Genomic DNA, 27054 nt, shown 5'->3' with positions numbered 1-27054 from the left:
GTCCGCCATCTGTTGTTAGATCAGCACTAGGTTTCCCTACATTTATCTCAACCCAAACTTAGCATGCCCCTAATTGCTACACTCCTCTGCACCAAAACTGAGTTGCTTTTCTTACATACTTTCAGTAAGTATAGTCCTATAAATACTCAGTCCCTCCAGGAAGTTGCTCTGTCACGATTGTGACTATTAACACAAATCAACCTGGAATTCTTTTGAAATTTTGCCCGATCACTGCAAATGTTCTGCCAGGTTGATCAGCATGTAAGTTATCAGCCACTTCTGCTTCACTAAAAAGATGAAGACCAGAGACACTTATGATTGGGAATCATTCATTTTCAACTACACTGATACCCCCATCAGTCCTCCTTATTGATTATTTACTGACAATACTTTTCAATGATTTAGTGAGAGGACAAAATGATCATGTATTAAACTAGGGCTTTCAAATGATTAAATGTTTTGAAATTGCCATTCATAATTTATAAGTGCGATTAATCTTTCTCAATCTCTTTCTTGTCAAAATTTGAAATTCTACTTTGTATTTAACACTATTTTAGTTTCATTTTGAATTTTTGTTCTGTCTTAAAACTAAGGGTAAATGACATCATATTAGGATACAGACCTACTTTTATTTTGAAAGGAAATAAACTTTAGGTTGAATTCAACCAAAGAAAAGGCTTATGGCAACCCTACTACCCACCTGGAAAGTCTAGCACCCTATCCCGTGCTTGCTCTCCACATCTACCTGTTACTCCTCTCTTAAGGTGTGGACTTTGTTATTTTCTCAACAGATTAAATTTGCCTCTGGCAATATGCAAGGACATCCAGAGCAGGGTATGGGTTGTGTTCCCATACCTCCTTTGCACCTGATGGCTCCCTCGTGTAAGCTTACTCGCCATCACACGTCTTATTTCAGCATCAATTCTTGGCCCAAACTTCTGCATGGTCCATTTTAAAACAGCATTTCTCCCTCATTATTTGAAATGTGTACATGAAACAGTAATGGCTGTTTACTGATTTACAAATACACCTTACTGAGGAATATAGTCGTGTTACTATGCTTGCTTATGTAAAGATTTGTCATTTTAAGGATCTCTTGAAAATAAGGTTTGCCAGGTACAACTAAGATACACCTTGAATCTTCATAAATTTACTCCAGTAAAGCATATTTTGTTGTAATTCCAATAATCTTTTTGGTAAAGCTACTCAAAGTCTTAAAGTAGCTGCAACTACCTACAAATTCATTTGCTTCTGCTTTGCCTTAAAAATACAGCCTAAAACATTATAACTTCCTCTTTTATTTCTTAAAATGCTGCAAAATCAGGACATTTACGTTGCAGTGATGACAGATTCTGTGAAATCCTGGAGGGACTGAATATTTTAATACCACTGAGCTTTGCATCCAGACTATTCTAGATCATTGGCCCTGCTCTTTTAACCCTGTATTACAACACCCACATTTCTCAAAATTCAATTTAAATACCAGAAAAACAAACAAAGCAATCTGATATTTCACGGTCATCATGTTTTGCCTTTTGTGGATGTTGTAAACGTGGAATTCAAAGGTCATTTCTATCTCCACAGTCTGAAAAACAAATGTTTTTGCAGAAACAAATACTACTGTACATACCAGTAAAGAGAGATGTTTTAGCTGCACTTTGCAAATCAAGTTGACTTTATGGAAAGGAGGCTAAGCATTGCCCATTACAAAACTTTTAATTGTTGGGGTTATGGAGCTGAAGTCATATAAAATGCACATTTTGAATACACCTCCAATGACAATATACCACAGTTAAAACCACACTGACATTAATTTACAAAATATCCCTTTGAATTGCTTCAGACTTCCTTATACAGCAGCCAATAAACTGCAAATGTTTCAGACAATTAAATGATATAATATAATGTTTTGTAGGCACCCTGAGATGGGAATACAGATATAAGCTGTATCTGCTCGATAAGCTCATTTAAAAAAAAAAAAAAAAAAAAAAACACTGTTAAGAGGTGATGAATGCCTGTTAACTTAATATAGTAAAGTGACAATAAAACTCCTAATGCCTCCCTCATTGTGCTCTTATTTTGTTTGTTTTGCAACAGTGAAAGCATCAATGCATCCCTGGTAAATTAAGATCTTCAGTTTGAAGATATCCTTTGAACTGAAACATAAGCCATGAAATTCAGGAGAAAATGGTACATGTGATGCTGGAGGCAGAGGAACCTTGCCTGCTGTCACTATATCAGTAACCATCTTTTCTAAGGGCTGGTTGGTTTTCTGACAGAGGAGGAGAAATAAACCTCAAACCCTTTATTTCCTTTGCTGCCTGAAGAGCAGCATCCGTTACATTAAATCAATAAGACGTGTGTTTTAAATATGCATATGCAAAGCTGAGGGATTGTCTTAATTTTAAGTAGATCTGATTTTAAGAAGTAACTGATGTTGGATGTCTTGGTTTTGGACAGGAGCTGCATTTCAAACTGCATAACATTTCAAGTTTATCAATCTGCTGACATTAATGTATGGATTTGTGCTCTTCTTTTATGAAGTTGGCCTGTCCAGCATCACTGCAGTATTAGTAGTACTGTCACTAATGTTTTATTATTAAGTACATTACTTCAGTGTAGCAGATGAAGAGAGGGAGAATGTAGTATTATAATTGTTTTACATGCAGATGAGTATCGTGTGAATTAGATGCAGAAAATGTAAATACTCCAGTACAGTACAGTTAATGTTTAGATGTGTTTAAGAGCAATTCAGAGAATTTAGAAGCAGTTCTGAAATTTCACATATTTTGAGAGAGACCTGAGACCACTGCAGACCGTAAATCTCTGACACCCCCTCTTGCAGACCATTACTGTGCAAACAACAATGAAAACATTACAGACAAAGCAACATTTCTAAAACAGAGAAAAGGGTCACAGGTCTAACCTGGGGGTAAATTATCTATAAACCTGTTTTAGAAGTGGCTCACTTTATCTTTGTTATCTTTAGTTAAAGCTAACATTGCTATGCTACCTGCGTAGTTAACATTAATATGTAAGCCTCTGTAGTTAATGTAGCTTTATCAACATGAATTTTAGCAACGTGAGCTTCAGCAGATATAGCTAAGGTAGCTACATAAGCTACATGGAAAACGTAGCTATATAGCTTACGTAGCTGAAGCTTACATAACTATGTAGCTAACATAGCTGGTGAGCTTACGTGGCTAATGTTAGCTTTATAGCTTCATTACAATAGATATCTATGTGCTTTGTTAGCTTTGGCCAAGTTAGCTATGTAGCTCCATTGTCTACATAGCTTATGCAACTAACATAATTACATAAGCTTCATTTGCATTAGAATGGTTTAATAGAGGAAGAGGGTTTTTTTTTCATGTCAGCAGACTGTTTTCTTTGCTTTGTATTCCATCCAACCATTTGCTATATCGGTTGTGCCCAGTCGATTGCAGGGCTGACATATAAAGGGAAACAAAGAGTTGTTTAACTTTTTTTTAACTAGGTTTTGCAGGTCAGGTGGTATTCTTACTCTTTCTCTAACCTTACTCAAAGTTGATTCCAATTTTATTTCTAAAGTTTTAACATGTATTTCCATTCTGACAGATGCAGAGTTTCCCAAAAATGGTCTGTCTGATGTCTAGTTAAATTTACTTATGTAAAGAGCTGTTTTAGAAGGAGTTATGCCAAAGATGGCTCGCTTTAGCTCAGATAACTTTAGCTAAAATTACTTAACCAAAAAACTAGCCAAGTAAAATTCCTACATAAGAAAAAAATACTGTAGCTTTGTTTGCTCCAGCTAAGGATCAACCGAACTTTGGATCAACCTCACGGCCCGCCCACTAAGTGCGACTTCCTGTCAGCCTGCTAGCTAGCATTCTGTTGACAAAAACGGAGCCTCTGCCTGCTGAGCTATCTGTCAATAAAATGAGACGTGCCAATCAGCTTTCATCCTAAATATAATCCAAACAATCGTGGTACAAATAAATTCACCCCCGTACAGTGGGAGCACAATGAGACACTAGCTAATGAGACATGTTTGGTGTTTTAAACCAGGCCGTAAACCAGTTTATTTCTAGTGTCAAAACCGGCTGTTTAACATGTGTCCAGATGGGACTTCCGGTGTTCCTGCTGCCAGCCTCAAGTGGACACTCACGGTATAGCAATTTTTTTGCACTTCCACATTGGCTTCATTTTTCAGGACCGGAGGTTGCTGCTTGGTGAGGGCTTGCACATTCCAATCCCCATAAATTAGCTTTGATGTTATATTACTCAAGTAGCTAATGTAGTTTCTTGGCTTTAGAGTTAACTACATTAGCTACATAACTATGTTAGCTACGTTGCTATGTTATCCTTGTAGCTAATGTAGCTTTGTTACATTCCGTTAGATTGCTTCCTCTTTAGATTTAACAACATTAGCTATATATCTGTTTTAGCTTTGTTGCAACATTATCTACACAGCTAATGTAGCTTCCTAAGCTTTAGATGTAACTATGTTAGCTACATGTCCGTGTTAGCTAGGTTGCTATGTTATCTATGTAGCTGCTTTAGATTCCTTAGCTTTATATTGAACTACATTAGCTACATATCTACACTAGCTACATTGCTACATTATCAACATGGCTAAGGTAACTTTGTAAGCTTAAGATTTAACTATGTTAGCTACATATCTTTGGTAGCTACGTTGCTTCATAGCTTCGTTAGCTTTGCCTTTAGCTGCATTAGCTGTGTTAGAGTGTTTTCTTGAGGGACAAGCTATTGTCCTGTAAGCAGACCATTTTCTCGGTTTTGTTAAACATTTATTAGGTTGTGCAGGTCAGGTTTTCTTTTAACTTTTGGTATTCTTACCTTCATCTCAACGCTAATTCTAACCAGACATTTAATCCAATTTTATTCAGAATATTTCAGCATGCTTTTCCATTCCAACAGATGTGGTGTCTCATTATAATGGTCTTCAAGAGGAGGCATCTGAGATCTGTGTCTTGCTCTAAATGGCACCTAACATAACCTAAATTGTTATCTGGTACGGCATTAATATCATATAACAGTGTATTGCAGCAGCATAATGTATGCAGAATGACGGATACAGCAGCAGTAGTAGATATGAAGGTGTCCTCCACCTGCTACATCACATGCACCAAACTAAAACTCATTGTTTAAAAACTTCATTTTACTAAGTTCAGTGATTTAATTTCCTGATTAAATATAATGGGTTCATTACTAAGTCCACATTTGCAGTGCAAGAGTGTCAGACCAGGCAGCTTAAAGTACGCTCCTGCCATGTTAACACAGTATAGATTCGAACCACCATCTCCATGTCAAATCTCATTAGACCTATTGTTTCTACAGTATAGACAGACTCACCTTATATCTTTCATTTGAGGCTAGTTGAACGATTTGAGGCTTTGAGAGTGGTTAGCATTGGTTACCCAGTGTTGTGAAATCCGTCTGTGAGCTACAGCTGCAGACATTAAAGGATATTATTTTTCCCAATGAAATATTAATGTACCATTCAGGTTGTTTATAGAGTAAGAGCAAAGTAAAACTGCAATGCATGGCTCCTGAGAACACAAAGTCTCAAAAATGTTGGCTCTGTTTATGCTTACAACACAGAGCAAACTTGTCTTTAATAAGCACTTAAGCAAAGCACTTTAGCAAAGAACAATCAACTTTCAACTCATAGTAATTACATAACTTTAAACAGCTATATCCATGATATTAAAAAGGTCTATAGAAGTGAAGACATCCTCACTAATAGAAAACCCAGCCATGTGTTTCAGTTTTATCTCTTTTGCTTGTTACTCTTTAGCTGCACCCTTGTCTGAATGTCACATAAAAACAGGAATAAGCATTTCACAGAGTTAAGTGTCCGCGTTTCATTCTTTGTTGATGCGATCTCTCAGTGACTCGTTGTTGTTGAGCGGTGGAGGCGGGGATTGCTTGCTCTTCATGCTCCTGCCGTCTGTGGCAGCTCGAGAAGTCTCTGTCACAAAGAGCCGCGTCACCCACACAGAGGTGACGATGCGTTTGTACTCGTTCCTGAAATTCCTGTTGAGAAGGCCATAGATGATGGCGTTCAGACAGCTATTGAAGTAGGCCATGAAGTAGCTGACCACAAAAAGCCACTCAGGGATGAGGGGAGCCACACGAGACGGGTCTATAGCCACCGCCAAGCCGATGAGATTTAGAGGAGCCCAGCAGATGGCAAACAGCACAAAGACAACAAACATGGTGATGAAATTCCTCAAGTCGCTCGGTCTGAGGCGAGGGCTCTCATCCGTCTTTACTTTACGTCGCACCTGGGCATTAAGAAAACAACATAGGAGTTAAACTTTAAGGTAATATTAGCTGGAAGGCAAATGTTTTTCTCTGCCTCTGTATTTTACACACCTACATATGAACAAACAAACAGAAACCCACACATAGCCTACAGTGACATCCACACAGATATCCACACATTCAAACACTCCAGGGATGCTGTCCATATATCTGCCTATCAAACATGATCTCTCCGCTGAAATCAGAAGCACTGAATCTATAAAATCTTATCTATTGCACCTATGTCTTATTAGAGAATTTAAAAAATCTAACCTACAAGGATTTTCTTTATTTTCTGCCACTGAATACAGAAAAGTTTAATATTCAATGGCAAGTATTTAAAGCTCCTGTGAGACTTCTTATGAAACACAGAAATGAGTACTGATGCATTCATGTGACCTACACAAACAACAAGACCATCAGAAAAAATAGCAGTTATTTCTATAAGGTGATTTAATATGCCTGTACACACTGTAGGGTAGGTGTCAGACAGGGTGACTAATATCACACTGCCAACACAGTCCCCACAGTTGGCATTTACAATCAAGAAATATGAGATATGGGGGTGTATCACAAAGCAAGATTAGAGGGTACAGCCTGGTTAATACTTTAAAGTCGAATCCATGCCTAAGGCCGGAGATAAACTTGCTGTCATGAGCTGGCGTTGGCTGTGCACATCCTCAAAAATTACCATAGCGCAGGCCTAAGATGCAGTATACAATGTATGGTAGAGTGTGGAGGTACAGTGCCCATAAAAACCATTCATCCTCTTGGATGTTGTACACTTTTATTGGTTTTATAGATCAATCATGGTCAAAATAATTTGGCTTTTTTGTCAAAAAAAGCTCTTGTTGTCAAAATGAAAACAGAGTAATGTCAGTTAAAAAAAAGTATGTAATGGAAAAAGGGACTGACCTAATCCAACAGAGGTCCAGCCAATTGCTGTTAGTAATCTCACAATTAGTGAGATGGGATCACCTGAGAGCACTGAATGTGTCCCAAGTGATTGTAGTGTAAAAACACCTGTGTCTGGAAGGTCCAGTCACTATTTAATCAGTATTCCTGGCTACCATTACACCATGAAGACAAAAGAACACTCCAAGCAACTCAGAGAAAAGGTGGAGAGTGGCAAAGAGAAAGCCATTGTTGAAAAAAACTCAAATTAAATCTGGACTAGAGTTTGCTAAAAGGCATGTGGGAGACTACATGGTTGGATGGGAGAAAGTTCTTTGGTCGAGTCAAATCCCAGACCTCAGTGAAAAAAGAGAATTTATGGCATGACTTAAAAAAGGGCTGTTCACGCCATTTTACTGTGCAACCTGTTGGGGTTCGAGTAGTTTGGCAAAGAAGAATGTAGTAAGATTGCAATGTCCGTGGTGTGCAAGCCTGTTTGAGACCTTTTCACACAGACTCAGTGCTGTGATTGCAGCCAAAGATGCCACTACTGAATACTCACTTAAAAGGAGTGAATATTTATGCAGTCACTTACATATTTAATTAATTAATTAATATAATAATTAATTATTAGCAATTAGACTGTATAATTCTAAAGTAAAATTTCTCTTCGGGGATAAATAAAGTTCTTGTATTGTATTGTATTGTATTGTATTGTATATTTTTATTTATTAAGGATATTATATTACAACTAGACAAGCACTCAGAGATCACAGACCTCTCTATCAGCCCTATCTCCCAATAGTGAAGAATCCTTTAAAAACATTCTTGGATCCGCCCCATGTTCCCCCCACCACAGTATTCGCCGATTACTCCCTTACCGGTGGGGTGGAAACACAGTGAGGCAAAGCATTGGCTTCGCTACGGGTGGACTGTCATGGTGGAAGCATTGCCTGCCGGTGCCAACAGATGCACTGACAGGCTCACCCATGGTCTCACTGGATGACTGGAAGTCATGGTAGAGGGTGACTATTCCTCTATTCCTCCCAGCATTGTGAGTATTCTCGCTACAGTTTGCTGTCTTTCTGTCTGTTACGCTCTGACTCGTCTCCTCGACTGGGTGTGCGTCTTTCAAACTCTATAAGCTCCAAAACTTTGAATAGAAAAACACCCAAAAACTGCTGCTGGGATTGATGTTACTCATGTCCGTCATCTCCTGGTGTAAAGTGGTAACAGCGGAGACCACCGCCACTATCTCCCAATAGTACAGAATCTTTTGCAAAATTCCTGGATCCAGACGGTGGTCCGGATCACTCCCAAAATCTAATCAATTCTTCCTTATGCCATTTCTGACATTTCCTGAAAATTCCCATTCGACCATATTCGATCAGTAATAATAATATCTTGGATTTATATAGTGCCTTTCAAGGAACCCAAGGACGCTTTACAAGAACACATAAGACATAGACAAACTATGTGAGGGATAAGACGAGTATAAGGGGTAGTTTAGTGAAGACTGTAGGCAGTGGTGAACGGGTGGTGCTTGAGATTTTTTTTTTAAATGTCCAAAGATGGAGTGCTGCGGATGTCTGCAGGCAGAATGTTCCACAGAGTGGGGGCTGCAATGCTGAAGGCTCTGTCACCATAGGTTCAGAGTTTGGTTTTGGGTATGGAAAGAAGGCCAGTGTCTGAAGACTGAGGGTTCCCAGATGGTGTATAATGATGCAGGAAGTCAGAGAGGTATTGAGGAGCCAGGGCATGGAGTGATTTGTAAGTAAGAAGGAGGATTTTGTAGTCGATGTGGGACCTGATAGGGAGCCATTGAAGGTGGATGAGGGTCGGTGTGATGTGCTGCCAGGGTCTGGTGTGGGTAAGAACTCTCGCAGCAGAGTTTGGACATACTGAAGCCTGTCCAGGGTTTTGCTGGGTACACCTGACAGGACTCCATTACAATAGTCAAGTGGGAGGTTATGAAAGCGTTAATAAGAGTTTCTGCCACAGGGTCTGGAAGTGATGGTTGGAGTCTAGAGATGTTCCTGTAGTGATAGAAAGAGGAATTGGTCACAAATTTTTTGTTGGACTGGAAGGAGAGGGGGGAGACCAGGATGACGCCCAGGTTTCGGACCTCAGAGGACAGGCACATTAGTTCTGGCAGTAGTTTGTAGAAATACGTTTTCCCTTAGACATTAATGATTTTTTTTTCTTTTGTCAAAAAGCCAAATTATATTGACCATGACTGCCATGAATATCCTTGTACTTCTTTCAAGGTCAAGACATGAACACTTTTTACTTCTTGACCTTCATTTCACTGTTTCACTTCACTTAATTTTTGGAACTGGTGACATAAGCTTAAGGCTGCATAAAGGCAAGAAGATGCTTCAAGAATTACAGCTTTAAAAAACCAATTATTTTCTAGAACTGAAAAATAAACTTGAATATTGATCTCGTATTGACCTTATTTTCCACATCATAGTTTCAAACACTTGTTTATTGTATGCTGATGACTGAATGGTTTTCTGGGTTTACTTGGTTAGTGTTATTGTGTTCTTCAAAAGGTCCCATGCATAACCCCTTCCTTTGTTTCTGTAAATACATACCAACCACACAAACCTCAAAAGACTGACCTGTATCACAAGCACCCAGATGCGCAGGTAGCAGAAGGTAACCACTGCAATGGGAACCAGGAAGTGAACCACCACCACAGCTACCGTGTAGGAACTGCTGACATTCTGGGCAAAGGTACAGGAGTAGACCCGTGGGTCATAGCGCAGAGATCCAACGAAGAAATTGGGGATAATGGCCACTATTGTTAGCACCCAGATTAAGGCAACAAACAGCAGAGTGTTACGATAACTGTACAGCCGACTGTAGGAGAACGAGTGGCAGATGTAGCAGTATCTGTTCACTGCGATTCCAGTGATGTTGAAAATGGAGCCGATGACACTCAGCCCCATGAGGAAACCACTGATCTGGACAAAAGGAAAGAAAGAAAATCAGGTTTTAAGTCATGATGTTGAATGTGTCTGGAGTATACGCAGTATTGAAAGAAGAACCACATTACAGTACCCTTTAAGTGAAGTCAAGACACTTGGTGTTACCCTACTGAGTGGCTGCAATATAGCTCTGTCCCTCCATGGCTTTGTCTGAAATGGCATCCTACATACTACTACCACTACAAAAACATATATACCACATATTTCATACTTAGCTAATGGTATGCCATTCCTCCATAGCTGAAAGTCTGTCATCTCCGCATCTTGTGACTTTGGTGTTTATGCAGTTTCAGCCTGCCCTTTGTTTTTAAGCTAGCAAAAAACTAGCACTATCATTGGTTGAAAAATTAAACTGAAAATCAGTATTCATTGGCAGAGAGCTGCAATGCATTGTGGATTGATGTACAACCAGTGTCCTCCTTTCATACACAGAAATTATGGCCAATCTAGTAGACGTACATGGATTTCTCACACACACTGAATTGCATTCTATGTACAGAATGTAATGTTACATTTAGTATAAATAGTGTGAAATAAACATTTTCTGACACCGCCCATGTTAACAGATGGGACATAAGTTAAACTTTGAAATAGAATTACTCATCAGACAAGATTTTCTCGAACATGATTTCTGTATCTAACGTTACGTCTTATCATACTGATTTATGTTCAAATTTTCATTATTTATTATTTTCATTTTTATTAAAATTTTTAATACAATAAAAATAGATGAAATGCAATGATTGACAGCTCTGTTAACAAATGTGGCTCCTACCATGCTTTTGCATTGGATTTGCAGGTATGAGGAGGAACAGTGAGAGGAAACATAAATGCAAACCCTGGCATCATCAACCCTTATATAACTGAAAAAGACACTTTCAAACTGACCAAATAATTTGTTAATCAAAGCAACTCCCCTTTCTAAAAAAATCCTTAGCTCTATAAGTCAGCACCCATTGCAGGGGTTGTGAGGCTGCATGCATACAAAAAGTATTAACCCCCTTGGATGTTGAGTGTAATAGTAGCCAGGAATACTGATTAACCAGTGACTGGACCTTCCAGACACAGGTGTCTTAATACTACAATCACTTGAGACACATTCACTGCACTCAGGTGATACCCATTTTACGAATTGCGAGACTACTAGCACCAACTGAACCTCAGTTGAATTAGGCCAGTCACTTTAAAGGAGGTGAATATTTATGCAGTCACTTAATTTACCTTACATATTTTTGTTAAATTGACATAACTTTGTAGAAATATGGTTTTGCTTTGACATTACAGAGGTTTTTTTTGTATTTCTGTCAGTCAAAAAAGCCTAATAATATTGACCATGATTGATTTATAAAATCAATAAAAGTGTAAAACATCCAAGGGGTGCAAACTTTTTATAAGCACTGTATATAGTAAGAGTGCAAAATCAAAAACCTGAAAAATCCAAAGTGAGAGCAACAAAACATTCATGATGCTTGAGAAACGTGTGCTGCATAAAGCTGCAATAAATGCATTAACAGTAAAGCAAATGCAACAGGAAAACGCTGCATGATCTGTCATCATTATGTAGACTCTCCAGTCCTAAAGTGGGTGTTGAATATGCAGCTATTGTTTCTTAGGACAGATATCTATGTTGTTATATTTTTCAATTTGCACACAGTTTCCTCTCATAGAAATCCTTTTAGCTTTTGCACATACAGTATTCTCCTTGATGGCCACCATAGGTAATACACTGAAAGTGAAGTGGTCTTACCATGCATTGTGTGTTTCCCAGTGCCCATCCATCATGAAAGAGAGCGTAGAGAACCAAAGGGTAGGGGTAGAAGGCTACCACGAGGTCAGCAAACGCCAAACTCACCACGAACACATTTCCTGCAGAGAGAGAAACAAAGAGACAGTCTCTTCAACACATTTATAATAACTTCTTTTTGGTGGGGCACATATTTTATGAAGGCTGACACACCATTATCACATAGTTTTATAATCAGTGGATTCACCCCTTAATGTGGCGCTGATGGTTTGGCCCCTCATCTTTCATCTTGGAACAATGAATGTGCCTGTGTGTGCTCATTTGGTTGGGATAAGTATCTCTGTCTAATAGCAGGCAGGAGGAGAATTTATCCACTTTTGATGACATTGCATTTGAAGAGGGTCCATGTTTTGCATATTAAACATCTGCATTTATATTCAGGTTTACATGCTCTAAAGGGCAGAAAAGATTTTAAAATGTCACAGTTTCCCACTAGTACTCACCTTTGTCTTTGTTGCTACAGCACCTTTGTAGCTAACTGCATAACCATTTTACAGAAGGCTTCAATTTCTACTGAACTTGTGCACACTGATTTATTTGATCTTTGCAATAACAAAAAGTGAATGAAAGCTATCATAAACTTTTAACAGTGATACTTTTCCTAAATGGGCCAATACTAGATCATACAATTTTCAAAGTCTAACCCAAACTGTTGGCAGCGTTGCCTCAGATTACAAACCAAAGTTCCCTTGCCTCAGCCCTAAACTCTCTTACAGTCAGACATTTTATCAGGAGTGGCAGGGCTGCTTTGTTTTGACTGAGTATAGGGACAAGTATGTGGACACAGAGGGGCATGCAGGTCCTTTTTCATCTGGCAGATCCCCAGTCTAATCCCAGCAGAGGTCCCTTCCTACAAGACCTGGCTGACATATCGCAAAAATGTCGCCTGTAGTCAAGGAAAGTCATCATCAGATGGTTTATTCATGCTCCATCCTTAGAGGCTCATTAAACAACCACCAGACAAGTGTAGAAAATAGTCAGTACAACCTGACTCCTTGCTTTTCTGATATGCTTCTGCCAAGGCCAAAGCTCTCTCCCTGCCATTTTTTTTTTACCTCCGCCAAGGAGGTTATGTGATCGGGTGGGTTCATTTGTTTGTTCATTTGTCTGTTTGTTTGTTAGCAACATAACTGAAAAAGTTGTGGACAGATTTTGATGAAATTTTCAGGAAATGTCAGAAATGGCATAAGGAAGAACTGATTAGATTTTGGGAGATATCTGGACCACCATCTGGATCCAGGAATTTTGTAAAGGATTCTTTACTATTGGGAGATAGGTCTAATGGCAGTGGTCTCCGCTGTTACCACTTTACACCAGGAGATGGCGGACATGAGTAACTTCAATCCCAGCAGCAGTTTTTGGGTGTGTTTCTATTCAAAGTTTTGGAGTTTATAGAGTTTGAAAGATGTATGCCCAGTCGAGGAGACGAGTTGGAGCATGACAGAGAGAAAGACAGCGAATTGTAGCAAGAATACTCACAATGCTGGGAGGAATAGAGGAATATTCACCCTCTGCCCTGACTTCGAGTCGTCCAGTGAGACCATGGGTGCATCTGTTGGCACCCGTAGCAAAGCCAATGCTTTGCCTCACCATGTTTCCACCCCTCCGGGGAGGGAGTAATCTGCGAATGTCGTGGTGGGGGGCACATGGGGATGGATCCAGGAATTTATGAAAGGATTCTTCACTATTGGGAGACAGGGCTAATGGCAGAGGTCTGCGCTCTCTATGTGCTTTTCTAGTTAGTTATGTGCTAGTTTTTGATAGTGTTAACTCTGCTATCATATTATGGTTGTGAATGCTTATTTTGGGCCACATGCTCCTAACAGAGTTCATATTTCTTGACATTTCCGCAAAAATTGTGGTCCAATTTTTCTACCACAAATACCTATTTCCTTAAGATTGGGATTACAAACATGCTCTCAGGGGCGGCTGTGGTTCAGTGGTCAGTTAAAAGATTAGTGGTTTGATCTTTAGCTTCTTCAGTCCACATGTCATAATTACCATTTGTGCATGTGTAGGTTTGAACTGGATTATTGACACTAAGTATTAGGGTTGTTCGATTCCAATACCAGTATCAGAAATACATCCTGCTTAAAATGCAGGTATTGGTATCGCTGAGTCCACGAGTTTATGCACTGATACGATACAGTTTGGTTTAGCTTCCTATTATGCTTTGTTTAGCTATGCTAAATGTTAGCGTTATAAACCAGAAATCAATTCTTCTTCACTGCTAGAAAGCACTGAATGCACGAGCTACCGTTTTGAGCTCTGAAGAAGAACCTAAGGACCCACTGCAGCAGCAAAGAACGGTGGCTGTGTGACAGCGTTTCTCTGAATGTGATCGTTAAAATGCTTTACAGACCCGTGCTGTCGTGCACGACAAGAAGTGACACAATTTATCAAAAGTTAAATAACTTTTGATCCATAGATCATTGCCTCTTACTTGTTTTTCCTCTTAAAGCTAGCTATTTTGCCTTCCCATTGACATTATTGATGCTTTTGAATCCCGTGGGCAGCATTTTCAGCGAGCTTGGAACTCTTTCAGGCCTTCAATGATCAAATCCACACCAGTAAACCAGTGAACGTCTTTTTTGTCCATTTTAACCAAACAACGATCATTTATTACCCCTAGCTTGAATGCTTACTGCCATCTTGTTTTTCCCTTTGTAAGGGTTTGTCAGCCGTAATCACATGATGCTGCCTGAATAGAGCATAATCTATAGAGAGATCCAGAGAGCCTTTTATGCAGCCCCCTGTATTAATGTTATTTTAATTTCTAGGAGTAAAACTCAATAACAGGAAAACAAAGTCAGGATCACAGAGATGCTGTACATTAACAGTTCTATTTTTTGAGCCATGTTCTGAGTAAAATATATGTCTAAATTTGCTAGTCAGCACAGTCAGTCCAGAAATTTCACACTGGTATTGGATCAGTACTTGGTATCGGCCGATACCCAACACCTTGGTATTGGAGTCATATTGGGAAGGGAAAAAAAGGCATTGGAACATCCCTACTAAGTATACCAGCCTTTGTGTTTAGTTCACAAATGTATGGGTGAATGAGAGATGATGCTTAATAGTCCTTTGAGTTTTGGTGGCTCAAAATATCTATGCAGCAATATATCATCCCAACCTGTGTGACACAATTATTGATCAGATGGTGCCAAATATCAATATTTTTAATTAGGAAGAGACAATTTCACTCACTACATCATTACTTTTTGTCTCCTCATAATGGCACCTATGATATGGATAAGGTTGATTATGCTGGACACATCAAAAAGAAGTTATGAGACAACATAATGAGGGCTGACACCAAACTGCAGAGAATAAGTGTACAAATGCTGCACTTTATCTTTTTAAGTGGCAGCTTGATGTATCGTTTTATTATTGTCTTGCAATAAATCAAGTGTTGAAGAATAGCAACATCATCATATCATCACTTATACTGACATGCCAGAAAGATTGTTTTGTATATCCATTGCATGGATATTTCACATTCACCTGATGTGCTCTACAGAAAGGATAAGAGCTCAGCAGAGAAGTCCAAAAAAACCCAGTTAAAATCCTTAGTATGTGCCACAATTCAACTGTGCCAAAAGATGGGCAGCAAGAAGCCAAAGCTTCACCAGGGTTTTCAGGCAGGAACCCCACTTTCAGCAGTGTTTTGTCCAATCAGTCCCACAACCCCCCCCCCCCCCCCCAATCTACCTACCCTAGCACAACTTATAGTTACACCTTCAACAGACCCAAGCTTAGCAAGAGGCTTGGGGAGGCAGAGCTAAGCTGACGTGCCCTGACAGCAGGGAGCTTTCACCTCTGCTGGACTAGTCTGATGATCTACCACCCCTGTCTACCTACCCTGGCACAACTCATAGTTACACCCTCAACAGACTCCAGTTTAGCAAGAGGCTTGGGAAGGCAGAACTAGGGTGAGGTGCCCTAACTGGGGCTATTATTCATCCCCTGTCAAGCTATGCTGACACAGTGACGTGTAAATGATAATGGATGCATTTCAATGGGAAGACCTAATGCTGATTGCCAACTCATAGGAACAAGCCTTCAGTATGAATGTGGAGTGAATGGGTGTGAATGGGTGTGACCTATGGTGTAATAGTGATTTGAGTTGTCAGACTACTAGAACAGCGTTATACAAGTTTAAGTACATGATGAAATTGCCGCTGTGGCTACATCCGAGCTAACTGTGGCACTAGCAGCCACACTACAACAACCTGCCCCAACTCTCACAAACTCTTCGACAAACTGTGGTCCAGTTCTGATTAAACTGCTATTATACTAGCTAATTGCAACACCAGTGGCTGCAATGCCTTGTTCTCCTCTAATGGGGCTGATTGGTCTAAACTGTATTGAGGTTTGGCATGAACACTTGCAAGATATGTTTTGGCCACAGTGGATTGGCCACGTCTCATGTCTGTCATCTGGTTGATCAATCTTGCAAAGCTCCAGAATGAAATGATTGTGCCCTGTCTGAGAATTGAGGGGCCAATTAGCATCATTAGCAGTAGCTATGGGCTAGTTTAGTTGTAATACAAGCAGGTGAACAATAGCTGCCAGTGGTGAAGTGATTAGCTTGGATGTAGTTATAGTGGCAGTTTTAAATAGCTGAAAACAACAGAACTGCACCAAGTGTTTGTGGTAGCTTGTGGTAATTACGGGATGCAGTACAACTAATGGTGTAGTTGTACTGCAAACTGTTAAACAGCTGAGGTGGATTGGCTCGGATGTAGCTAAAGTGGCAGTTTCATAAGCACTAGACAACATTTCTTATTTAAAGACGAGCAAAGAACCACACTTTAATCTTTTCTTAGCAGCAGCAGTTTTTTCTGCCCTTCCTCAGACCAAATCTTCAGCACGAGTTTGATTCACCAATGGGCTCTACTGATAGGGAACAGTCACATCACACTGTATGTCTTGTCACTCTGACTGGCCTGTAGTGGAGGTGACAGACAGAATGTTCGTCCAATCATCTTTTGACAATTTTCTCAAAAGTTCTGCCCTTGTGGGTAGTTGCCCAGATAGATATGAAATATATTCCATGCAATGGATGTGTTAAACAGTCCACCTGGCTTGTTAGGTTACTGTACAGTACTGTAGTATTATGTATCCTTTTGTTAAGCTAGATGTAAATCAGGGCAGAGAACAGGCCTTAAGGTCATTGATCCTTGTATATTACTTGTAGTGCAGCATTTTCATCCTCAAACATGACTACTTTTGGTTTCCTTAATCCTCAGAATGAACCCAGAAATACTGGAGGGGTCAAGTCCTTGGTGGTGAGGACAGTCACAGGGAGGCCTGCTGTGTGTCATGTTCTCAAGTCCTTTCTCTGTGGGATTAGGGACCCTCGCCAAGTCTTGTGTAATCCTTCTGCTCAAGTCATGTAGAAAGTTTAATGTTCAGAGTGCAAAAACAGAGCCATGCAGACCTAAGGGTTCACTGGGCAAGCTGCATGGTCCCATGAGTTACACAAGGCTTCACCTCTTCTTTGTCTTAAGGTGAATGTGAATGAGAAGGATTTGAAACGGTCTTTCTTGTCAAAAAATAGAAGGAAGAAAGCTACATCAGAAGTGTTATTTTTATTTTCCTATTTCTGAGTTTAAAGTCAGGAAATGAACATGAAGTTTACGCCAACTTTTACTCCATCACTTCCTTTTTTTTGGTCCCGTAAATGGCTTGGCAGCGACTCTCTTGGTCTGTGTGTGTCTTGCTTGCATGCCAGCAATTTAGAAGGCTGAGTTCTGGGACTGACAAAAGCGAGAGTGAAATGCAACCATCAACAGTCATTGTGTTGATTAGAGCCAATAGGGAGCACTGTTTATAAACTGTAGCTCATTGACATGTATTCATGTGGGCTCGCACGAAACAAACCACTAACAGTGTCTGCTGTGAAGCCTTATGGCCAAAAACACAGCAAGACGGACAAAACAATGGTTATTTTAGAGTCAAGGACAAATACAAAATAGAAGTCAGTGGGTTGTTAAGTGCTATCGATTAAGAATTTAGTTTTAAAGTTGATAACAAGACATACCATGCAATTCATAAACTTTGGAATTATCATCATATTCCCTTCATGTACTAATTTTTTGTTGAAAATAATTTTCATTTCTCTCTAATTTTTTGCAACATCTACATATATCAATATCAGTCAATATCCTACCATTTTTATTGGTTTGGTTTTTCTGTACCTTAAAGGTCCATATTTACTCAGTGCAAGATACATCCTACAATCCCAGAGACAAATGAACACTTGCCAACAGAAACTAATTTTAACACAAACCAATCCTGCTACAAACCAATGCCAAGAAAAAAAATCAATCCAAGCATAAAACAATGCCAACAGCAAGTGCTATCACAAATCTATATACAACAGGCAACATAAATAATGCCAATACAAACCACTGCTTACACAACCCAGACTATATATCTCGATAAACTGGTGCCAAATATCAATCTTTCTAATTAAGAAAAGTCAATTTGACTCACTACTTCATTACTTTTTTGTCTTCTCATGATGGCACTTTTGATATGAATAACAGACTCAAACAGTGAGCACAACCTCACCATCAAGAGAGGACGCCACAGGTAAAGGTGGATCTCTAAAGAAGAAACACTGTGCACCCGCTGCAGCCAACAGGAGGTAGAAACAGAGCTGCACTGGACATCGGAGACAAGTTCTCAAAAAAAACACAAGTATGAACAATGAACAGATGTTTCCTTATCTGCTGAGTGATGTGCAACAGTGGAGAAATGTAGCAGCACATTATATGAGCTGTTGTGACCAAAAAGGGCCTTAAATACCACACCACTACTATGAACATGACTCCTTACACCAAAATAAATAAGAAAATAAATAAATTCAGAATCTCAACTTTTTTTCCGTCATAAATAAGTTAAAGTTAAACCCATTTTTTCTTACATTTACTGATTGTAATGCTTTTTTGCTGTTATCATTAGAAATTTGTACACTGCTTTGGCAATGCAAACCAATGTTTTCCATCCCAATAAAGCTTGTTGCGTTGAAATGAATATAGTTAATTGTGCTGGATAGTAGGACACACAGCAGCACAGGGGTTAGTGCTGGTGCCTCACAGCAAGAAAGTTCCTGGTTCCCTTTCCAGTGGAGTTTGCATGTACGCGAGTCCCCCCCCCCCCCACCATCAAGGACATCCTGGGGGGTCGCAGGGTCTCCTCCCATTTGGATGTGCCTAGAAGACCTTCACAGGGCAACCAGGAGGCATCCTAGGAGCAGAGTCTACTTTGAGATCCCTCTGGATGTTCGAGCTTGTCACCATATCTAGCCTTGGTGCCTGCTGGAGGTCCCATTTGAGGAAGCAAACAGAACCACATCATCTGCAAACAGCAGAGATGAAAGTTGATTCCGAAGTAGTAGGGTTTTTTGACAGAAGATAGTCTATTTTTTGTTATGGAAAGCCTACTTGCCCTTCATTATTAGCCCTAAGACAAAACGTCCCTGACTAGGTATGGCTGTCTCTTTTCCCTCATGTGGTGACAGTGATTTCTCAGAGTGGGAAGGATTCTTAGAAAAAGAAAAAAAAAAAAAAGTTAATGGAACCTTTCTGAGCCTCTGAGTGACACATAGTGCTGAGCCACCAGTGTGAACACAGAGCTGATAACAACATACCTAAAGAAAGTTTGACTTCACTCTCTTTTTAGGAAGTCCGTACTTCACATTATATTTAAAAAGGCCGTATTAATATTCAGAATGTCACATATAAAGCTGTTAACAGGCACAGTGTGTGTGTGTGTGTGTGTGTGTTTGTGTGTGTCTGTCAGCTTGTCTGTTCTAGTGAATTACTTCAGGAAAATCCCTCCATTGAAACCAACAAAAAAAAAAACGTGTTGATAAGAAATGTGTACATTTGCGTAGGATTTGGCATCTGCACTGTGACAGCCTGACAAGACTCCAATACTGTTCAGTGTTTTCAGAGTATTTGAATAGAATGGGATGTACACAGCAGTAAGAGAAATATAAAATACTTTACAATGAAACAGGGGGTCGTGTTCTGCACCTAAACAAATGGTAATAAAAGTCTTTTAGCACAAGAACCTCAAAGTAGAAATAATCTTTTTGGACTGGATTACTGTCTTTTGTTGGCTAAACTGTGTGTGGGTAAGCCTTTCCCATTTCACTTATAAACTGGGTATATAAGGAAGACATAAAGCCTGAATATGTGTGGGCTTCTCTGGGACAGCATTTTTTAATGAAGACGTTTGAGACAGTGTCAGACTGAAATCAAACTTAGTTTACTTTGCACTTCCAACATTACAGAGATCATACATGTGTTTGCAGCTGTCCTTTCCTCTTTCTGCTACAAGACATGTTTAAAATACTGTTTTTCTCCCTTTTCCCTATAAATATGCCCTCATAGGAACATCAAAAACAAAATGACTTGTGGGTCTTGTTAAGAGTCATTACTTTTATTTTAGGTCTTTTACTACTAAATTTGCCTTATTAGAATCCACGCTTCCACATCTGCACTTTATAATCAAGGCCTTGCCAGGAAAAGTAGAGAATTTAAATGACGGCTGTTATGTTATTAAGTTTTAATTGCACAGTTAAACTTGATAGGGAAAATTGAATGATCTTTTAGGATTGCAATCTACAAGAGGGAATCAGCTATAATGCAATTAAAGTTAATTTCCAAATGCAGGCATTGGAGAAAACAGATATTTCCTTGAAATGAGAATGCTTCTTTCATGAGTACTTAAAAGTCCTCCTGCATGCCTTCTTAATGTTAACCTATAACCTATTTTCCATAAAGTTTGAAGAAAGAAATCTGATAAATATACTTTTTTAAAAATTTACATATTAATTTGCATTTTACTTTGACAGGACTACAGTACTGAAGTGCCATGAAGCCTGCAAAATTACCAAAAAAACAAAAACAAAAAAAAATGTGGTTGTGTTTTGGGTTTCAAACAGATACAAGAGGTGAAAAAAATATAGAACATTAAATCACTTTTGTGTTTGTATATACATTGAAATATCTATTGATTACTCTGTAGTCACACTTAAAATATCTTCAGTTTTCACAGATTTTAAATGCATTACTTTGATTTCATGATAAGGACAAAATCTGTGCAAGAAAACTAGTATTTTATGTAATAAGTCTTTAGAAATACAGTAAATTTACATATGATCATAAAATCAAACATACAGCATTAGTTCAGGCAGGCCATGTAGTAAAAGCACTCTCATTTATTTGAGATCAGCTGATCCCAGCTCCTCTTTTATGATGTCTCTGACTAGTCAATGTCATTCGGTTGTCACTGATTCCTGCTGTATTCTTGGTTTTTGGCCGCTTCTCTCGCTGCCTCAGGCTTTCTTTGTGCTGTTCCTGCTTGATGCTTTCTATGTAGACTTTTGTAAGGGCAGAGGAATCCCAGAACAGCCACACCACCAAATAGAAATAACGTTATTAAGTGCAAATTAATAACTGCTAATAAAGAAAATATTTATAACCACATATGTGGTCCTGACTGAGCTATGGTAAATTACCTGAAATTTTTAAGGTACACTATTTAGAATTTTTGCACTGAAAATACTTGGCACTGAGATTGTCCCAAAGTCTGACACTAAGGAGGGGGAGACTCACATCCTTATTGTGGAAGGCTTTCTCCTTTATACCTACGAACCTTTAATCACCGTGCTGAACCAAGTTACTTTATTTCCATCCTGTATGAAGAATACAAAAAGAGGAGGTGCTCTAGGAACTACACGGATAATTTATTGACTTAAGCAACTTGGCAAGCTGAAGGCCCTTTTCAACAGCTTTATTCCCCCTAACAAGGTTCAATTAACCTGCATTTGCTGGTCTTTGGCAAGTTTCACAGGTGGAAGTCCAGCAGATAAAAATAATCACTGCAAAGTTGACATTTTTTCGGAAGGCATAATCATGAAAACTTGACATTTGTGGTTAAGGTGTCTTAATTTAGTGAATGACACTTAATGGCAACATTCATGAAGCCCTATTCATGTTAATGACAGGTGTCATATCATGATTATGACAGAATAATGTCAGTCTTATGAATAAAACTTCAAATTAAATGTTACCCTTTTTTCCAGGAAAGTTTACAGTATAAACACAGAATGGATTCAGATGACACGAGCAGTTAGAGTTAAATAACGCAATTTACAGTCATAGTGAGGTTTATTTCCCATCAAGTGCTCCCGGCACTCTTTGACTGACTAAAATCTCCATGTAAGTAACAACCTGATTTTGTGTTTGCTTCTTTTGACACAGAGCTCTGGAGGAGGGGAGGAGTTTGAACAGTTGGTGTTGGGATTGCTTCCAATTTTTAAACTTTTTGGGACTGTTATCACACAGCTGGGAGACCTATGTTGCCTTTTAGGAAAGGTCCCTGCCTCTGAACCCTACTGTGAGATGTTTGACCCTTGAAATGACCCGCTGTTCTGCTTGCACTTCATGCCATCACACTGCATGAGCAATAACAAGTCTTACATAAACTCCTGCATGCTGTGCAGCTGTTACGAGCCTCCTGCTCTGACATGATTGCACACTAAAATCTGATTCCAGGTAGTTTTGCCAAGCTTATGGTTTTTATTGATGTTAAAATATTTTTTTTAATCAGATTTACTTCATTATGTGAGATTGGTTTACTTTTTTATGGAAGTAATCAGTAGGAGAGTCATTTACATGATATTTTGCAGAGATTTTCATGAGCAATTGTTTAAAAGGCAAGGAAAAAATAAAAGAGGGGGTTTTTGTGACTTATCACACGTCTTAAAGACATGCGACGGGACTGTTAAGAGGCTGAAAACAAAGCAGATGGTTATGATTATAAATGCAATGTGAAGAGAAACCCTTGATGTGATAGAAATTACAGCTGTGGATGACATCTCTCTCAGTGCTATGCTGTTAATGCATGAAGTCTGGATAAACAGCCGCTGCTACACGTGCACAGACCTTGGCACAGATCCCAGAATTCTGAGTATGTGTGTGTGCATTAGAGAGGGAACGGGTGCAGTATCTGGCCCACTTAACTTCTTCTGCCATTGCTGTGAATGTAAACAGCGTGCATTTGACACAGCAACAAACAAGTGTTTCACATGTGGTGGAGCACACATGGATGCCTGCTGGCACACCTGTGCAAATTTTCTCCAACCATCTGCTTGCTGAGCTATGGATTATAGTGATGAGGACGGTGAGCATCATTTTTCATAATTATGCACACAGGAGATGAGTCTATACTCTCACATGTGGGAATCCTGGTAATGGATTTGGAGCAATATTGACTGTAGCTTCATACATTCAACTTCATTTCCCAGAAGCCAATGGGAATGAGGGGAAATTTGATTCCCTCAGGGGTCCTATTTGATTGCAGCCATTTTTAAGACTGATTTTTGTTCACGTATACAGCCCAGAGTTAATTTGGGTTTTTTAATCTTTCCACCACCAGGGGGCTCTCTAGAGACCAGTGCTGCTCAGTTCCACCTATATGTGCTTTTTTTCCCCCTTGTTTTGAAATGACAACTCCATGTTTGCATTGCATGCTGGTATCACTTGCAGTTTTCTGCCTCATTATGTAAAATTATCAATCAAATCAAAAACTTCAGTTGACTCTTTTGTAAATACACCTTACTGGGAGCCATTTTTAATGATCTGTGACTTCAGTTCTAAACAAGAAGTCAGCTGGTGAAGTCGACACACTGGCTTTCACTCTGAGTGTTTTGAAAACTCCAAGTGATCTTTCATGCATTTTGCACTCAGGAGGGGTTTCCATCTAGCCACTCTACGATAAGCCTAGATCAGTGGAGGGCTGCAGTGAAGATTGTCCTTCTCAAACTTTGTCCCATCTCCACGCAGAATCTCTGGAGCTCAGTCTGACTGACTATCAGGTTCTTGGTCACCTCTTTTACTAGAGCCCTTCTCCTCTGATAGCTCAGTTTGGCCAGGAAACCAGCCTCTTGGAAGAGTCCTGGTTGTGTGTAGGACCGCTTTTCATCTTCGAATTATAGAGGCCCCTGTGCTCTTGGGAACTTTCAGTGTAGCCTTCCTCAGATCTGTAACAACCCTGTCTCTGCAGGCAGTTCCTTTGGCCTCATGGCTTGGTTTGTACTTTGATATGCATTGTCAGCTGAGAGACCCTCTATAGAGAGGTGTGTGCCTTTCCAAGTCATGTCAAATCAATTTCATGTACCACAGGTGGACTCCAGTCAAGGTGTAGAAACATCTCAGTAAAGACTGAGAGAACTGGGAGGAACCTGAGCTTAATTTCAAGTGTTTTTGCAAAAGATTACTTATGTCAATGTAATATATCTTTTTTTATTATTATTAATTGCATTTCTTAAATTCTGTTTTCACGTTGTCATAATGGGGTAGAGTGTAGATAATTGAGATTTTTTTTTCAACTGTAGCATCAGGCAGAGATAAGAGAAAAAAAATGAAAATTAAACAGGTGGATGGGGTCTAAAGCTTTCAAAGTTCACTCTACATCGTTAAGGAAATGTAACCAACTGTGACCTTGCTCTTGACACATTTTTATGTGAGGGGCTGTTTTGGTATGATTTTCACAACTTTGTTGTCACTTAAAGAGCAGAATGGAGAGATCTGTTGCCTATCCTCCTAATTAGAATAAGTATTTGTGCTGTCTGTAGTAATATGTAGTATTACTTCTGCTTCATCTCTTCAAGCACGCTTTTGCCACGTGCTACTGTCATCTTATGTCTTGGGCCTACGTCCCCACGTGTGTTTTGACTCGTTCACTGCCGCTGGTATTTCAGACTCTCACTCTGTCGGCCTCCAACCTTTTAGCATTTTTCGAAGTATAGCTGTTTTTAAGCATTGGCCGTCTAGAATTTGACCAGCTGCACATGATCCAGATTTTTCTTTTATTTAGTTGGGACTTTTGTGGCTTTCTCTAAATTGTCACAACTTCTTTTTCTGACTTTTTCTCCTTGAAACGTGAATCCAACACACCCGGCGGTTCAGTCAAATCCGCCTACCTGAATCTACCAGATAACTTTATTAAAGTGGTGCCAACTGGCCAGAGGCATCATTATTTTTAAAAGTTACTGGGGCGAACTAAGGACACTGTTCTTTTGGACCTTCATCCACTGGACCCTCCGAGAGAAAAGGATCTTTGGCGGAGCTCCCCACCTTCCGAGAGAGACTGCTATAGCCCAATACTACCGAACGGAGGTTCCATAGCTCATCTGACGGAAGCTCAGGCTCTCTGCGTTCTACCGGGACAGCTCCAAGACTCCCTCTCCCCTGCATCAAAGTAGGGTGGCTCTGATCTAAATTCTCTAATAGGTGGTGGTGTGTTAATAGGTCCTACAAGAACTCACATATAATTCAATCGGGCTAATTTTTCTAAATTTCCCTTCCAAATTTCATAGTACAATCAATTTCTCACCGTTTTCTGATCATACTCACTCTCCATCAACTATACTATTAGTATATTCATAATTGCATTTACTCATTTTTAGTTTCTTCACGTTACTGTTATATTCAGTTTAGTCACCTGATTTATCTCTTGTAATCTTGTATATCCAAAATAAATCTGCCAAATTCAGTTCACTTGTCCAGAAAGTTATTATTATCTGGGAATGTCACTGAAAGGAGAATTCACACTTGAAGTATAAGATTGATTCATAATTGATAATTAAAGTAGTTAATGAAAAGTTTGTCATTAATTCATAATTACATCTTTTGAATTGGTTGTTAAATAATCAATATGCATAAGCATTGGTGCCTGTTTTGTTATTAATAATTTGAGGTTTATATGAAATATACATATTTCATACCACAACACACATATTATTATTATATTATTGTTATTACAGCTACATCCATGCAAGCCATTGTTTACAGGCCTGCAGTACAAATAAACCACGCCTGTAACTCCTGTTTTGTTCTCCTCAAATGATGCCGGATGTTTCATTCATTAATTCTCTGTCCAGGAATAAACATTTCTGCTTGAAGCTTTGCAAGATGGATCTGCCTGATCACAGACATGGAAATCCTGGCCAATCCATCAGCTTTGCTAGGTAACACCTGTGCATGATTGCATATGAAATATTGACTGAAAAGTAACCTTCTGTGTGAATGATTATAGTAATAAACCACATTAGAACTCAAAAATGACTTCATGCATCTCCCCAACAGGCCTCTGAGCATTTCCTTTGGGGGAATATTGCAATGATTTCCCTTCTGCTTTTTTAATGTCTTTCCTGTGGGCGGAGACATGAAGCAGATTTGCCTTGTTTGCATTTAAATTTGTTTTGCAGCAAAGGAAATGTGCGGGGGGTGGCGGCAAAAAGGATGTTTAGTGAATGATGACAGGAATGGGGGCCAAATCCAGCAAGAATTGATGTGGAGTAAGAATAAGTGTTCAGGCATGATAACAGCCGCAGTTTCATGCGGAAAGGCTTGATAATAATTGAGGAGGCAATCTAAAGAGGGTAAATGATATACTTCCCACCAGACATGATCCGCACAATTAACAGCCCCTTTTATTTTATAATGAAGCTGTCACCTCTGGTCATTACTTCAGTCTTTTAAACGGAGGAACAAAAAAAGACGACTCAGCCTGCAGAGATGAATGAACAAAGCTGTCAACAGGAAATAGAAAATTAGGCAAATGGTGAAAAATAAAAGGGTGTTATAGGTCAGCAGAAGATGGGATTGTTAGCGGCGGAAAGAAGCTGATGACAGAACAAGACGGATAAAAGACTCACACATTTTCTAATAGTTTGCAGACAAAGCTATAAACCATCTTGTCATCATCATTATACATCAAGCTCTACTCCTCTGCATGCCAGCAGCTCTCTCACACCCCTGCCGTCGTTTATGTCAGCCTCAGCTGACCCCACAGGGAGAAGAAAGGCAAACACTTTCCACCACTTCCATCACCGCCTTGTCTTTCTTTTGTCTTTCCACTCAGCTGCCCTTCAAACCTCTCAACAGACGTGTGTTAGTTTTGAGTTATATGACCCGAAAACCCCCCATCTTTCCTCTTGAATAATGCGTTCATAGCATTCGCTCTTTT

General features: G+C 39.4%; 1 protein-coding gene across 1 annotated transcript in view; it reads right to left on the bottom strand.

Annotated features, from left to right (window-relative positions):
* Window positions 1–5867: 5867 nt before the first annotated feature.
* Window positions 5868–27054, bottom strand: part of mtnr1bb (melatonin receptor 1Bb) — a 71348-nt gene continuing 50161 nt past the window's right edge. Inside the window, exons 2-4 of the mRNA XM_041801585.1 lie at window positions 11944–12062; window positions 9828–10172; window positions 5868–6290 (exon numbers count right to left, since the gene is read on the bottom strand). Coding sequence (XP_041657519.1) covers window positions 5868–6290; window positions 9828–10172; window positions 11944–12062 — 887 coding nt within the window. The remainder of the gene's footprint in view (window positions 6291–9827; window positions 10173–11943; window positions 12063–27054) is intronic.

Source organism: Cheilinus undulatus, linkage group 12, assembly GCF_018320785.1.
Source record: "Cheilinus undulatus linkage group 12, ASM1832078v1, whole genome shotgun sequence".
NCBI classification, from domain to species: domain Eukaryota; kingdom Metazoa; phylum Chordata; class Actinopteri; order Labriformes; family Labridae; genus Cheilinus; species Cheilinus undulatus.
Note: the sequence above shows the minus strand (reverse complement) of the source record. Positions and strands in the feature narration are given on the sequence as shown.